The 12528-nt window shown below is 44.4% G+C and overlaps 1 protein-coding gene and 1 pseudogene across 1 annotated transcript in view; both read right to left on the bottom strand.

The window, feature by feature from the left end:
• Positions 1-495: 495 nt before the first annotated feature.
• LOC101412368 (heat shock 70 kDa protein 4-like) lies at positions 496-4318 on the bottom strand (annotated as a pseudogene).
• Positions 4319-11633: 7315 nt separating this feature from the next.
• The window catches only part of C3 (complement C3), a 32933-nt gene continuing 32038 nt past the window's right edge, over positions 11634-12528 (bottom strand). Inside the window, 3 exon segments of the mRNA XM_058281980.2 lie at positions 11634-11823; positions 11912-12047; positions 12133-12216. Of these exon segments, the coding sequence (XP_058137963.1) occupies positions 11682-11823; positions 11912-12047; positions 12133-12216 (362 nt within the window). The 3' untranslated portion in view covers positions 11634-11681.

Raw genomic sequence — 12528 nt, 5'->3', positions numbered from 1 at the left:
TTTAATCCATGTCACATCATGGATTAGCTCTTAGTTCTTAGAAATAAAGGAAGACCTACCCCATCCTCATACCAGGCAGGGAGCCTTTGTGGTAACCTTTACAACAGATTTTTGAGGCACAAGCTCTTGCCACATATGCCATAATGAAAGTCTGCTTGATAGCTTGTTAGAGCTTTTGCTACAGCTCAACTTTCCAAAGCAAATTGTGCTTCTTCTTTGTAAAAGCATGATTAAACATAAAAGAAGTGATGTTTAAGCTCAGTAAGACTAACTAGGTTTCTAAATAGTAACTTATGAAAAGAGATACAATGCACTTGGTTTATTTATTTAGCTATTTAGAAGTCAAAATGCTCCATATGTTACCTATATCCCTTCCTCCAAAGTCCCCTAAAAACTGCTAAGAAATCTCCAGTATTTGCTTGCTCTGATATTTAGAATAAAGGTGACAACTGAAAGCTTTATAATAGTCTGTTTTAATATAAACAAATGTTGGGATCAATCAATGTCCATTTCAGGAAGTTTCTTGCCTGAATCTGAAGGCACAGCTGTATCTGTACCCTGCTGAGCAGCCTGAGGCCCTGGGTCACCTTCTTGTCCATCCACTGGTCCATTTTACTCTGCATTTTTTTTTCTCTTCTTATAGAGGCTCCACTTTGGGTTTGGGCTTTGAAATTACAGTGCTACAGATATTTGTCAGCTCCTGAATTTTAGCTTCAATCCCTTTTGCCTTGACAACTGGATCCATGATCAGATTCCATTTGTTCTGCACCCTCAGTTTGCTATTTATCCACTCCATGGCCTCAATTATGCTTTCCTCCACTTTCATAATGTCATCAGGATCCAAATTGTCATACTGGTCCTCCTTGTTTTTGAAAGAGCTGATTACTTTCATATACTGTTGGATTTGCTTCCCTGATCTTCATATAATTTTGGTCTTTCTTCAGATTCCTGGAACCATATCCTAATAGGTTGTCTTAGATTTTAAAATTTAGCCAATTTGTTGACATAAACTTGCTTTGGCTGGTCTTCTCCATCTTCATATAACCAATTTCCAGGAGCCTCTAGTTTTGAGGTAAAACTATTATGATCATCTTCATTCACAAACCTATATTCTCCACTAAGCTCGTCTCTCATTTCATAAACATATTCCTCCGCTGCATTTTTAGCCTCATTCCACTCCTTCTCCAGTTTATCCTGCATGATCACCTCACCCTCAATTTCAAGGTACAATTTGAGCATCTCTCTACATGCCATAATAGTTGATTCTCAGTTGGCAGATCCATGGTAATTTCCATTTCTGCCTTCTTGGCTTGAGGTGGTTTGTCCATCTTTCTGTCTTTGATGCTGCTTGAGAGGTCTCCATTTCTTCAGACTCTGCCTTATTTTCTGCTAGTGTCTTTTGCTGTTACTCCTCAACAGGGGTTCCTCCTAGTCCACTTGCATCTTCTCTTCCTCCTTTGCATTTTATTTCAATTGGTTCCTCATTTTCCTCAAAACTGTGCACTTCCCCTAGGGATGCACTGGACACACTGAAAATGCCATGTACACTTACTTGAACCTTGGTTTTTACTTTTGAACTTGAGCCATCACACTTGGGGGATGACTTTCTAAACTGAAAACTGAGTTATAACAGGATCAGGGCAGGGAAAATCTTGAGGAGAGCTGTAATTCTTTATGTAAACAAATTGGCTGAACTTAAAATATGTTAACCTATTAAGATATGGTTCCAGAAATCTGAAGAAATACCAAAATTATATGAAGAATGTAATAGGCCTCTAAAAAATGAAATTTTGGAAAGACTTCAGAATCACTTGACCCTTCTTCAGCTGGAGAATTCCATCTCAGAGATATTGAATATGGTACTGTATCAGGGATAGAAAATTCTCTCTTTGAAACCAGGCAACAAGCTTGCACACTGCATGCCTTCCCCCCAGCATGGGCCATGACACCTGGGGATGAGCCTCCCTGGAACTGAGGGATCACTACCAAGTACCAGCTGATGACGTAACTAGAAAATGACCTTGAATTAAAGGTTCAACACGGACCAGCAGAATATCCCTGTCTACATATAATAACAGGAGTTAAAAATGCTGTTTGACCTAAAGTAAGGGGAAATGGAAAGGACAAATGAGTTTATATGGCTGAGTCTCTAAAAAAGAGTCTGCAGGTTGTCAGAAGGATTGCCCTTATGCACACCTGAGCAGAGTCTCAGAGACAGATAAAGTAGATACAACCCCAGGTATTGGTCCTTTTGAGGGCTAAAGAGACCCACAGGTTCCATGGTCATGGCAGATGGGGTTCACTGCCATGTCAGTTGGCCCTTCTTTGGAGTTGGTGTTTCTGCGTGATGGAGCTGGACTCAGATGTGATCTCTTTTCACAAGCCTTTCATGCTACTTTACTGGAATTGTAGTTGGTGCTGGGGTTTAAGATATATCTAGGGGATTTGAATCTCTGGACTGACAATATGATAGCCAGGCCCTGAGCCTCAACAGACTTCAGCTCCTACACTCTGATTTATTGGACTTACCCCACTCAGCTAACATGGAGTTGAAGAATGTCAACCACCACACCATGGAACCTAGAGTGCCTACAACTGAAAGCAGGAGGATTGCATCCAGTATCCATGTGGAATCTAAACCCCCTCTTGACATAGATGTGGAATGGACACAACCAAGCCAAGGTCCACAGGAAGGAGGAATACAGTAAGGACTAGAGTGGACTTAATGATATCCTATTCATGAACTATTGTGGTTAATAATCGAGAAAATGTGGCATTGATGTGGAAAAAGTGGCCATGGTGGCTGCTGGGTGCGGGGAATGGGAGGAAGAGATGAGATGTGGAGGCATTTTCGGGACTTGGAGTTGTCCTGGGTGGTGCTGCAAGGACAATTGCCGGACATTGTATGTCCTCCCATGGCCCACTGGATGGAACGTGGGAGAGTGTGGGCTATTGTGTGGACCACAGGCCATGGGGTGCAGTGATGCCCAGAGATGTACTCACCAGATGCAATGGATGTGTCATGATGATGGGGGAGAATGTTACTGTGGGGGGAGTGGTGGGGTGGGGGCGGTGGGGGTGAATGGGGACCTCATATTTTTTGAATGTAATATATTTTTAAAACTGAATAAATTGAGTAGAATTTGGAAAAAAAAAGATTGCACATTGCAATGCAGAGCTTTGAGTGACTGCTTCAACAGCATTTAATGTTATACTAAGTTCCTAACCAAAAAATTTGCTAATCTCTTTTATTGCAGGGATTCATGTAGTACCACCAACTATCTCTACTACATAAATATCTTCTTTCTTTAACTAGGCTTGTTCCAAAATACTTTGAAGTGGTGACTATAAGAGATCAGGGAGGGGATGTGGCTCAAGTGGTTAAGTGCCAGCTTCCCACATACAAGAGTACCATAAAAAAAGATCATTACACATCTCCAGAAATTTGCCTCTATTTATAGTTCCAGATACAGCGACATCATTCGTAAAACATATAATGTTCCAAGAGCAGTCTAAACCATTTGCACTCATCAATTTCTTGAGTTTCTCACACTCTTTAAGATAGTCTTAAGTGACACATGGATTTAAAATTTTATATCTAGTTTGTATTTCTTCCCAAATTTTTCACAGAAGTGATGTACTAACACCTTTTCAAATTTCCTCCCTCCCAGTATTGTGTCAAATGTGGTGGCCATAACTTTCAGTTTTCCTCTTTTAAATGTACATACAGAAACTTGATAAGCAGAATGTCCCATGTCTACAAAATCTACATTTCTTGATTTCTCTTCTAAGGCAGGACGATCTTGTTTACGGATTCCATATGGAAGAGCAACTGCAGTAGTTTCATTGATTAATCCCTGTCTGTTGAGACCAGCAATCTGTATTGCATCCATCACTGATCATCTTTCTGCATCAGTATAGAAACAAGGAACCAAAACAACACAATCAACAACATGCTTCTTAGGAACACTTTCTGCTGTCAGTGTTAAAATTTCACCCTTCCTTCATGTTTCACCTGTATACCTGTTAATCAATGGCACATCACATGCCAGGCTAGATTTTTCTGTCTCCACAAAAAGGACCAGAAAACGCTGGGCCACGAACTCTTAAACCCTTGCACTGTTAGCTTTGCATTTGAAATGTGCTGCTGTTCCGACTGAATGATTCTTAGGGCCAGAAGAAATGCAAGCCCTCCAATCCCTGCTCCACTGGGCTAGAACCATCTTCCGGTGGCGGCAATGGCGGGGCCGAGCCTGCACCTGTACCAGAGACTAGAACATTGAGCTCGCCCAATGGGCAGCGGCGGGCTGCCAAACGTGGGGGGCTCCTGGGTGGTGGCGGGGTGAAGAGGTCTCCGTAAGTGGAGGGAGCAGCAGTGACGCCCCTCACACAGAACAGGTGGCCGCTGCGACCCGCTCCAAGACTGTGAGACCAAGGCCAAGATGGCGCCCGGAGAGGGGAAGTCCTGGCCCGGAAATCCCCGCCCCTTCCGCTGGCTGCGCACTCGACCTTCCGCCCCGCTTTGCAGGCGTTCCATAGTGTTCCGTGAGCTGCCTTCTAATCGTGGGGCCAATTCTGGGAGGGTCTGCCTGTGACCAATGTCTTGGTTCAGACCCTCAGGCCGTGGAGAGTTAAGAGTTAATGAATATTTATATAGATGCCTTTTTACTTTCTAGTATATCGTAGAATAGCCAGAAGTAAATACCGGAAGCTACTGAAACTCACTGAACTGTAACCTAGATGCCTTGATCTTTGGAAATGATTGTACAACTATATAATCTTTACCTTGTGAAAGGTTAACTCATGACTGGCCCTGCTTGTACCCCCTTACCCTGTTTTACAACTTAGAACTCTTGTGATCACTAGACAGCCCTTTAATGTTTATTAATGAAGGAACTCGTGTCAGCCCAGAACTAACCCACCCCAATTCCTAAGATATCTTACTAAGACAAAGCTAGATCTAACCAAAATTGGCCCACCCGACATGTGCAGTAGCTTAAACCCTTAACCTATAGGTGACCTATACCTCATTATATTACTAAAAATCATGTCCATCATCATGGTGAGGCCACCGTTTTCTTATATATATTTTGTGACTAGGCATGTAATCAGTCTGCACATGCTTAATAATTAGGTCATCTCTAATTTAATCTGAAGCCATTATACTTATTATCCTAAAACCCACCTGACTTCAGATACTATAAAACTATCAGAATTACTACAGTTCAGGAAGACAGATTTTAGGCCTATAGACCATCTACTCTCCTTGGTTCATGCTTGGCAATAAACTTTTTCTCCCTTTGAAACCCTGGTGTCTCAGGAATTGGTCATTTGTGTGCACCTGGCAGAGAAGCCCTGCATTGATCAGTATCAACCAGAGAGAATGGGCCAGACACACATGCTCCCAGTATGCACATCAGAGTTGCTCTGCTCCCTCTGCAACCAGGACCAAAGACCCACACTGGGAGCACTGGTCAGCTCATGAGAAGCTGGTGAAAGGATGGGGAAAGAGCTAGGAAGAGCATCATGAGATCCTACTACTTGCAAGTTGCCTTTTTCTTTGTTCAACAATCTCCCTGTTTCGGAATTCCTTGATCTGTTTTCTGGAGCTTTGTGAAAGATGTTTCTGCTAGATCTTACTGGTTGTTCAAAGCATGTGTGTGTGTACGTGGGGTCAGAACGCTGAAACTTCTCTCACTGACTTCATTGGGATGGGATCTAGCATGAACTTTTCATGACATATATCCACTTTCATCATTTCCCTGCCTAAAATCTTCCAATATCTTTCTATTGAACAAACAGGGGTTGCAGCTTATGGCCTGTGGGTCCAAGCCTGTCAGTCACCTGTTTCTTTACAGCCTACAAAACACAGTTCCACTGGGTTGATATGGTGAGCTGAGAATCGGAGCATGGGTATCCCCTTCTGGCTCTGTTTCCCATTCTGCTCTCAGTGCCCACCTCCATGGACAACGGCCAAAGCCTCACCACTGTCCAGACCCTGTACCTGTCACCACCACCCGTTGGAGCTGCTGCCATTGGCAACTTCTGGGCACCAAGCAGTGGAATCTGTAGTTGAGATTCTCAGCAAGTTGCCTCATCTCTGACCAACTGCTCACAATGTCATAGCTGAGTTCTCCTGAAAGAAATGTTTGTTGGAGTCTGGGTATCACCCGGTAGAGAGGGAAACTGACCTGGGCAACCACCTTCTGGGACCTCCTGGCCCCTTCCTTAGGGCCCATTACTTTTTGTCCCAAGAGTGTCTCCAGAAGCTGGGTGAAAGCATACCCACTACTTTGGATGGGTTACCCCAAAAAACAAGCCAGTGCAGACTTTTCTCTTCTTTTTAAAGTATCTTTGGAACATTTTCAATTTTGCCTCTTAACTCAAAAAGCCTAAAATACCATCTGGCCTTAACAGAAAACATTTGCCAACCCCTAAGCTTGGAATCAATGCCAAATGATCTTCACCTGTTTTCTTCATCTTGTCCTGAAGCTTGAGACACCTGGCATATTCTATTCGCTCTGCCTGGAACATGTTTTCCCAGATGGCCAATGGCTGGATCTTCCTTCTTGCCTCCATCTCCACTAGAAAATCACTTTCTCCAATGAGCCTTTGCTAAATGCTTGACCTAAATTCTCTCTCCTGTTGGACCTACACTGAATGGTTCTCTTAATTCACCCATTTTATTTTCTTTGTTAGATGTCCTCACTTCTGAAATCAACTTGACCATTTTTTAAGTGACTTTCCTTCTCCTCCTCTTTTAAAAATTTGTTATTGTACTAAAATATATACAACTCAAAATTTCCCATTTTAACCACTTCCAAGTGGTGAATTCCACTGGTACTAATTGCACTCACAATATTTTTCTACCTTCACCAACATCTGTTACCCCAACTTCTTCATTGACTCAGACAGAAGGCCTGAACCCATTAGAAAATAACCCTTTCCCTCACCTCCTGGGGCCTAATAACCTGTGATCTACTGTCTGCATGAATTTATGTATTCCTGACACACACAGTCTATCTTTTTGTTTCTGGCTTATTTCACTCAACATGATGTCTTCATGTTTCATCCATGTTGTTGCCTGTATTAGAACTTCATTCCTTTTTATGGCTGATAATATTCTACTGTGTGTATATACTACATTTTGTTTATCTAGTCATCTATTGATGACACAGATTGCTTGCCCCTTTTGGCTACTGTGAATAATGCTTTATGAAAACTGGTGTACAAATATCTGTTTGAGTCCTCGATTTCAATTTGTTTGGGCATATGCCCACAGGTGGAATTGATAAATAACACTTTGTTCAACTTTCTGAGGAACTGCCTAACTGATTGCTACAGTGGCTGCACCATCTAACAATCACACCAACAGTGCATAAGCATGCCAATTTCACTACATCCTTACCAACACATTATTTTCCATTTTTGTTTTTTCTTACTAATAGCCATCCTAGCGGGTGTGAAGTGGTATCTTATTGTGGTTTTGACTTGCATTTCTGACCAAGGATGTTGAGCAGCTTTTTGTACATGTATTGGCCATTCATATGTCTTCTTTGGAGAAATGGTATTGGAGTCCTTTGCCCATTTTAAAACTGGGTTATTTTGTGTTTTTGTTGTTCAGTTGTAGTGGTTTTTTTTTTTTTAAGATTTATTTATTTATTTAATCCCCCCCTTCCCCGGTTGTCTGTTCTCTGTGTCTATTTGCTGCATCTTGTTTCTTTGTCCACTTCTGTTGTCCTCAGCTGCATGGGAAGTGTGGGCGGCGCCATTCCTGGGCAGGCTGCACTTTCTTTTGTGCTGGGCGGCTCTCCTTACAGGGCGCACTCCTTGCATGTGGGGCTCCCCTACGCGGGGGACACCCCTGCGTGGCAGGGCACTCCTTGCGCGCATCAGCACTGCACATGGGCCAGCTCCACACAGGTCAGGGAGGTCCTGGGTTTGAACCGCGGACCTCCCATGTGGTAGACGGACGCCCTTGTAGTGGTTTTTATACATTCTGGATATTAAACCCCTATCAAATATGTAGTTAGCAATTATTTTCCCCCTTTTTTGTAGGCTGTCTTTTCACTTTCTTGATAGTGTCCTTTGACATACAAATGTTTTAAAATTTTGACTAATTTTATCTATTTTTTTCTTCTGTTGCTCATGGTTTTGGTGTAATCTAAGAAATGGCTTCCAAATCCAAGGTTATGTAGGTTTCTCCCTGACATCCTCTAGAAGATTTATGGCTTTAGCTCTTAGGTTTAGGTCCTTGATCCATTAACAGTTAATTTTGGGATAGGGGTCAAATGTCATTCTTTTGCATGTGGATGTTCAATTTTTCTAGCACCATTTGTTGAAGAGACCATTCTTTCCCCAATTAATATCCTTGGCACCCTTGTTGAAAATCATTGGTCATAGAAGTATGGGTTTATTTCTGAACTCTGAATTCTATCTCTTTCATATGTATATCTATCTTTATGCCTGTAGCAAAAATGTTTTGATTACTGTGGCTTTGTAGTAAGTTTTTTTTTTAATCCTCACCCTCTCTCCTTCCCTTCCCCCTCCCCCAGATAGTTCTCTTCATCTGTCTGCTCACCTTCTCCAGGAGGCACTGGGAACCGAACCTGGGACCTCCCATGTGGGAGGCAAGTGCCCAATGTCCTGAGCCACATCTGCTCCCCATGGGCTATGGCATCTGCTGGTTTGTGGCGTCTGCTCTTTTAGGTGTCTGTGCATTGCGGCAGGTACTGCATCTAACTCCTTGCGTGGGTGTGGTATCTGTTCGTCTTCTTTAGGAGTCACTGGAACCCGAACCTGGACCTCCCATGTGGCAGGTGGGCACCCAACTGGTGGAGCAACATCTGCTTTCCTGTTGTAAGGTTTTGTGGTTGTTTTACTTTTTATTTGTAGTCATTATTTTTTATTGTAGTAAGTTTTGAAATGAAGAATGTGAGACCTCCAACTTTTTTCTTCTTTTGCAGTATTGATTTGGCTATTAAGGGTCCTTGGAAATTCCATATGAATTTGAGAATTGGCTTTTCCATTTCTACAAAAAAAAATGCTGGGATTTTGATAGGTATTGAATCTGTAGATCACTTTGGGTCGAATTGAATTCTTAACAATATTAAGTCTTGTTATCCACCAACCTGGCTGTCTTGTCATTTATTTAGGCTTTAACTTCTTTTAGCAATGTTTTTATAGTTTTCAGTGCATGAGTCCTTCACCTCCTTAGCTAAATTTATTCCTAGGTCTTTTATTCAAAAGAATAAAATAATCCATAGTGAATGAAATTGTTTTTTTTAAAATTTCCATTTCAGAATATTCTTTGCTGGTGTATGGAAATACAACTGATCTTGGGGTGTTAATTTTATAGCCTGCAACTTTGCTGAATTCATTTATTAGCTCTAGCAGTTTTCTTGTGGATTCACTGGGATTATATATATATAGGATCATATCATCTGCAACTAGAGTTAGTTTTACTTCATCCTTTACATTTTGGATGCTTTTATCTTTTTATTTTCTTAAATGTTCTGGCAAAAACTTCCAGTACAGTTACATAGCAGTGGTGACAGAGGGCATTCTTGTCTTGTTCCTAACTTCAGGGGGAAGTCTTGCAGACTTTCACCAATGAGTACAATGTTAGCTGTGGGCCCTGCTTCCCTTTTCAGAATGCAAGAGTCACAGGATCCTGCCTGTACTGTTCACAGCTCTAATCCCAGCACCTACAACACCAGGTGCTCAAAAAAATAAATCCATGTTTTAGAGAAATGAAGAAATGCTAAAAAAAAAATTCACCTGTTAGAGAAATGAAGAAATGCTAAAAAAAAATCCATGTATCCTTGTGTAAGAGAAATGAAGAAATGAAACCCAAACAGGAGAAAGGGAAAGTAAACAAGAAAATAAATTAGAATATGGACAGGAAAAGAAAGGTTGTGGGCCTGGCAGATGGTTGCTGGGATTCCCAGCAAGTAATAAGGTATTTTGGGTCTTCCCTTGACGGGGGTATCTGGCAATTGGAGGCTGGAGGGAATGGGAATGAGCTATGAATCTATTCCCATGGTGTTGCTGGCATTGGGAGGGAAGGGTTTCCCACACCGGGGGATCCTACAGGAAAGGGGTCTGCACAAGGTGATTTAGAGGCTCAGGAAGTCTTCATGATGACCTGGCCCAAAGCCTGGAGTCTGGATCCCACCCCTCAAAAACCCCTTCCCAATTCCCAATGGACTAGAGGTGCAATTAGAAGAAGCACATGGGGGTCCCAGCTGCCATACCAGCCCCTGCTCCCCCTCCCCCCCAGTCCAGGAGATGCTGTCACTGCAGGAGCCGCCATGCCTTCTGCCCAACCTCTGATTCATGCCATCCCCTGTACAGGCTCCAGCCAGAAGTACTGTCATGCCTGCCCCATATCAACCCTCCCGGGTACAGCCACCTGACACAAATCAACCTGATGCCTTGACTAACCTGTTCAGGCCCATCTAGAAAGTTGGCACTAGGAGGGTGGGGTGAGCCCAGAGGAGGGCAAATGGAATACAGGTGAGATCAGAAATGGAGTGAAAGTGAACTGATGAAGGGTAAATAGGGTGAAAATGAGACAGGTGAGGATTCAGGTGAACACACAGATGAGGGGGCTGATAAAGAAGCAGATAAGAATGCAGAAAGAATACAGTGAGATTGTAGATAAGGATTCTGGTAAGAACACAGGAAGAGATATAAAGAAGGAGGCAGGGAAAGATGCAGGTGAGGACCCAGATGAGAATGTAGATAAAATAAAGGTAACGAATGAGGCAGGAAAGGATGCAAGTTGAAAAAGAGGTGAGAATGTAAGAATGCTGGTAAGGTAAAGATGTAAGTTTACAAATAAAGATGTTGGGGGCAAGGATGCAAAATTGCAGTTGGATATAGTTCAGGGCACAGGCAAGACTGTAAGTAAAGATTCAGTGAAACTAAAAAATAAAAAGATTCAGTGAAACTAAAAAATAAAATAAAATAAAAAGATTCAGTGAAACTATTAGTAAGAAGACAGGTGAGTATGCAGTAAGGATGCAGGTGAATGAGTAGAGAAAACTCAGATGAAGGGACAAATGAGATGCTGGTGAGGAAGCAGGTGAGGATGGAGGTGAAGTATGCAAATGAGAACTGAGTGTAACGATGGAAGTGGGTTGCAGGGGATGATACAGATGCACTTCAAGCCAGGAGCAGGTGAGGCAGGGAGCAAATAATAATGCAGATAAGAACACAGGTGAGAATGTTGGTAAGGATGCTGGTAAAAACTCAAGGAGAGAGAGAGAGATGGTTGCAGATAAACATGCAGATGAAGCCTCACATGAGAATGCAGAGAAAATGAAAGCAATGATGCAGGTGTGGATGCAGGTGAGGGTGAAGGTGAAAGATGCAAATGAGGATTCAGGCGAGGATGCAGGGGAGCTGCAGGGGAAGATGCAGGTGCCCTTCAGACCAGGTGCAGGTGGAGCAGGCAGGCCTCTTCAGGCGAGGAGGCTGGTGAAGTGGCAGGTGGACTGCAGTGGGGGTGGAGTGTGACACAGGTGAGGTTTCAGGTAGGAGGGCGCTGAGCTGCAGGTGACACGTGGAGCTGGGGATGGCGGCCGCCTCTTCCCCTCCATCAAAGACCTCTGGACTTTGCAGACAGGTGAAGTGGAACTGAAGCTTTATTGGGGGGGGGGTGCGGTTCACGGGGTTCAGTTGGGGCAGCCAAACACGATCATGCTCTCTGTGAAGGTGCCCAAGTCCTGACACAGCTTCTGGTACTCCTCGTCCTGGCACTCCTCAGCCTCTGGCCACAGCTCCACCCACGTGTCCTTCCCGACGATGTAGTCGGTGCTGGGGGCGCGGAGGGGAGAACCCGGGTCAGCAGGGCGCGGGGGCGGCGGGAGGGGCGAGCGCGCGCGCGCACGGGGCGGGCACTCACTTGGACTTCTGTCCCCACAGGTCGGAGGAGACGCCCCAGATGAGGTAGTGACTGCCCTGCTTCAACTTCAGGGCTTCTCTGCACTTGATGTGGCTGATGAACCTGCGCCGCTGTCCCTCCCGCACCTCATCGGAGCCTGGGGCGGGGGGAGGCGGGAGCTGAGCGCGGGGAGGGAGGCGCGCGCCCCGGGGCGGGGTGGGGGCGGAGCCCGCTGCGCTGACCTGACTTGATGATCTGCTCGATGACCATGACGTAGTCGTCGAAGTCCTCGGACAGCTTCTTCTCGACGAGCTTGGTCTTGTACACTGCGGGGTGGGCGCAGGGGGTCCCGCTGTGTGGGCTCTGGGAACGCTCGCCCGCAGGCTCACGCGGCCGTGTGGCTTCCCCCGGCAGCTCCCATGCTCTGCCAAGGCCGCTCACACAGACACAATCACACAGCCACCCACAGCACGGCCAACTGCACAACTACCTCTGCTCAAAGCCACAGTCATCCACAAACACCATCTCACACAAACACAAATGCAGCCGCACCGTCACACATAGAGCCACACGCAGCCTCGCTCACAGCCCCATACACTGTTGCCCACAGTGTCACTCACTCACTCAACAAACGCCCA

The sequence above is a fragment of the Dasypus novemcinctus genome, chromosome 19 (genome assembly GCF_030445035.2).
Source record: "Dasypus novemcinctus isolate mDasNov1 chromosome 19, mDasNov1.1.hap2, whole genome shotgun sequence".
In the NCBI taxonomy this organism is placed as follows: Eukaryota; Metazoa; Chordata; class Mammalia; order Cingulata; family Dasypodidae; genus Dasypus; species Dasypus novemcinctus.
This window is presented reverse-complemented; position numbering and strand designations above follow the sequence as displayed.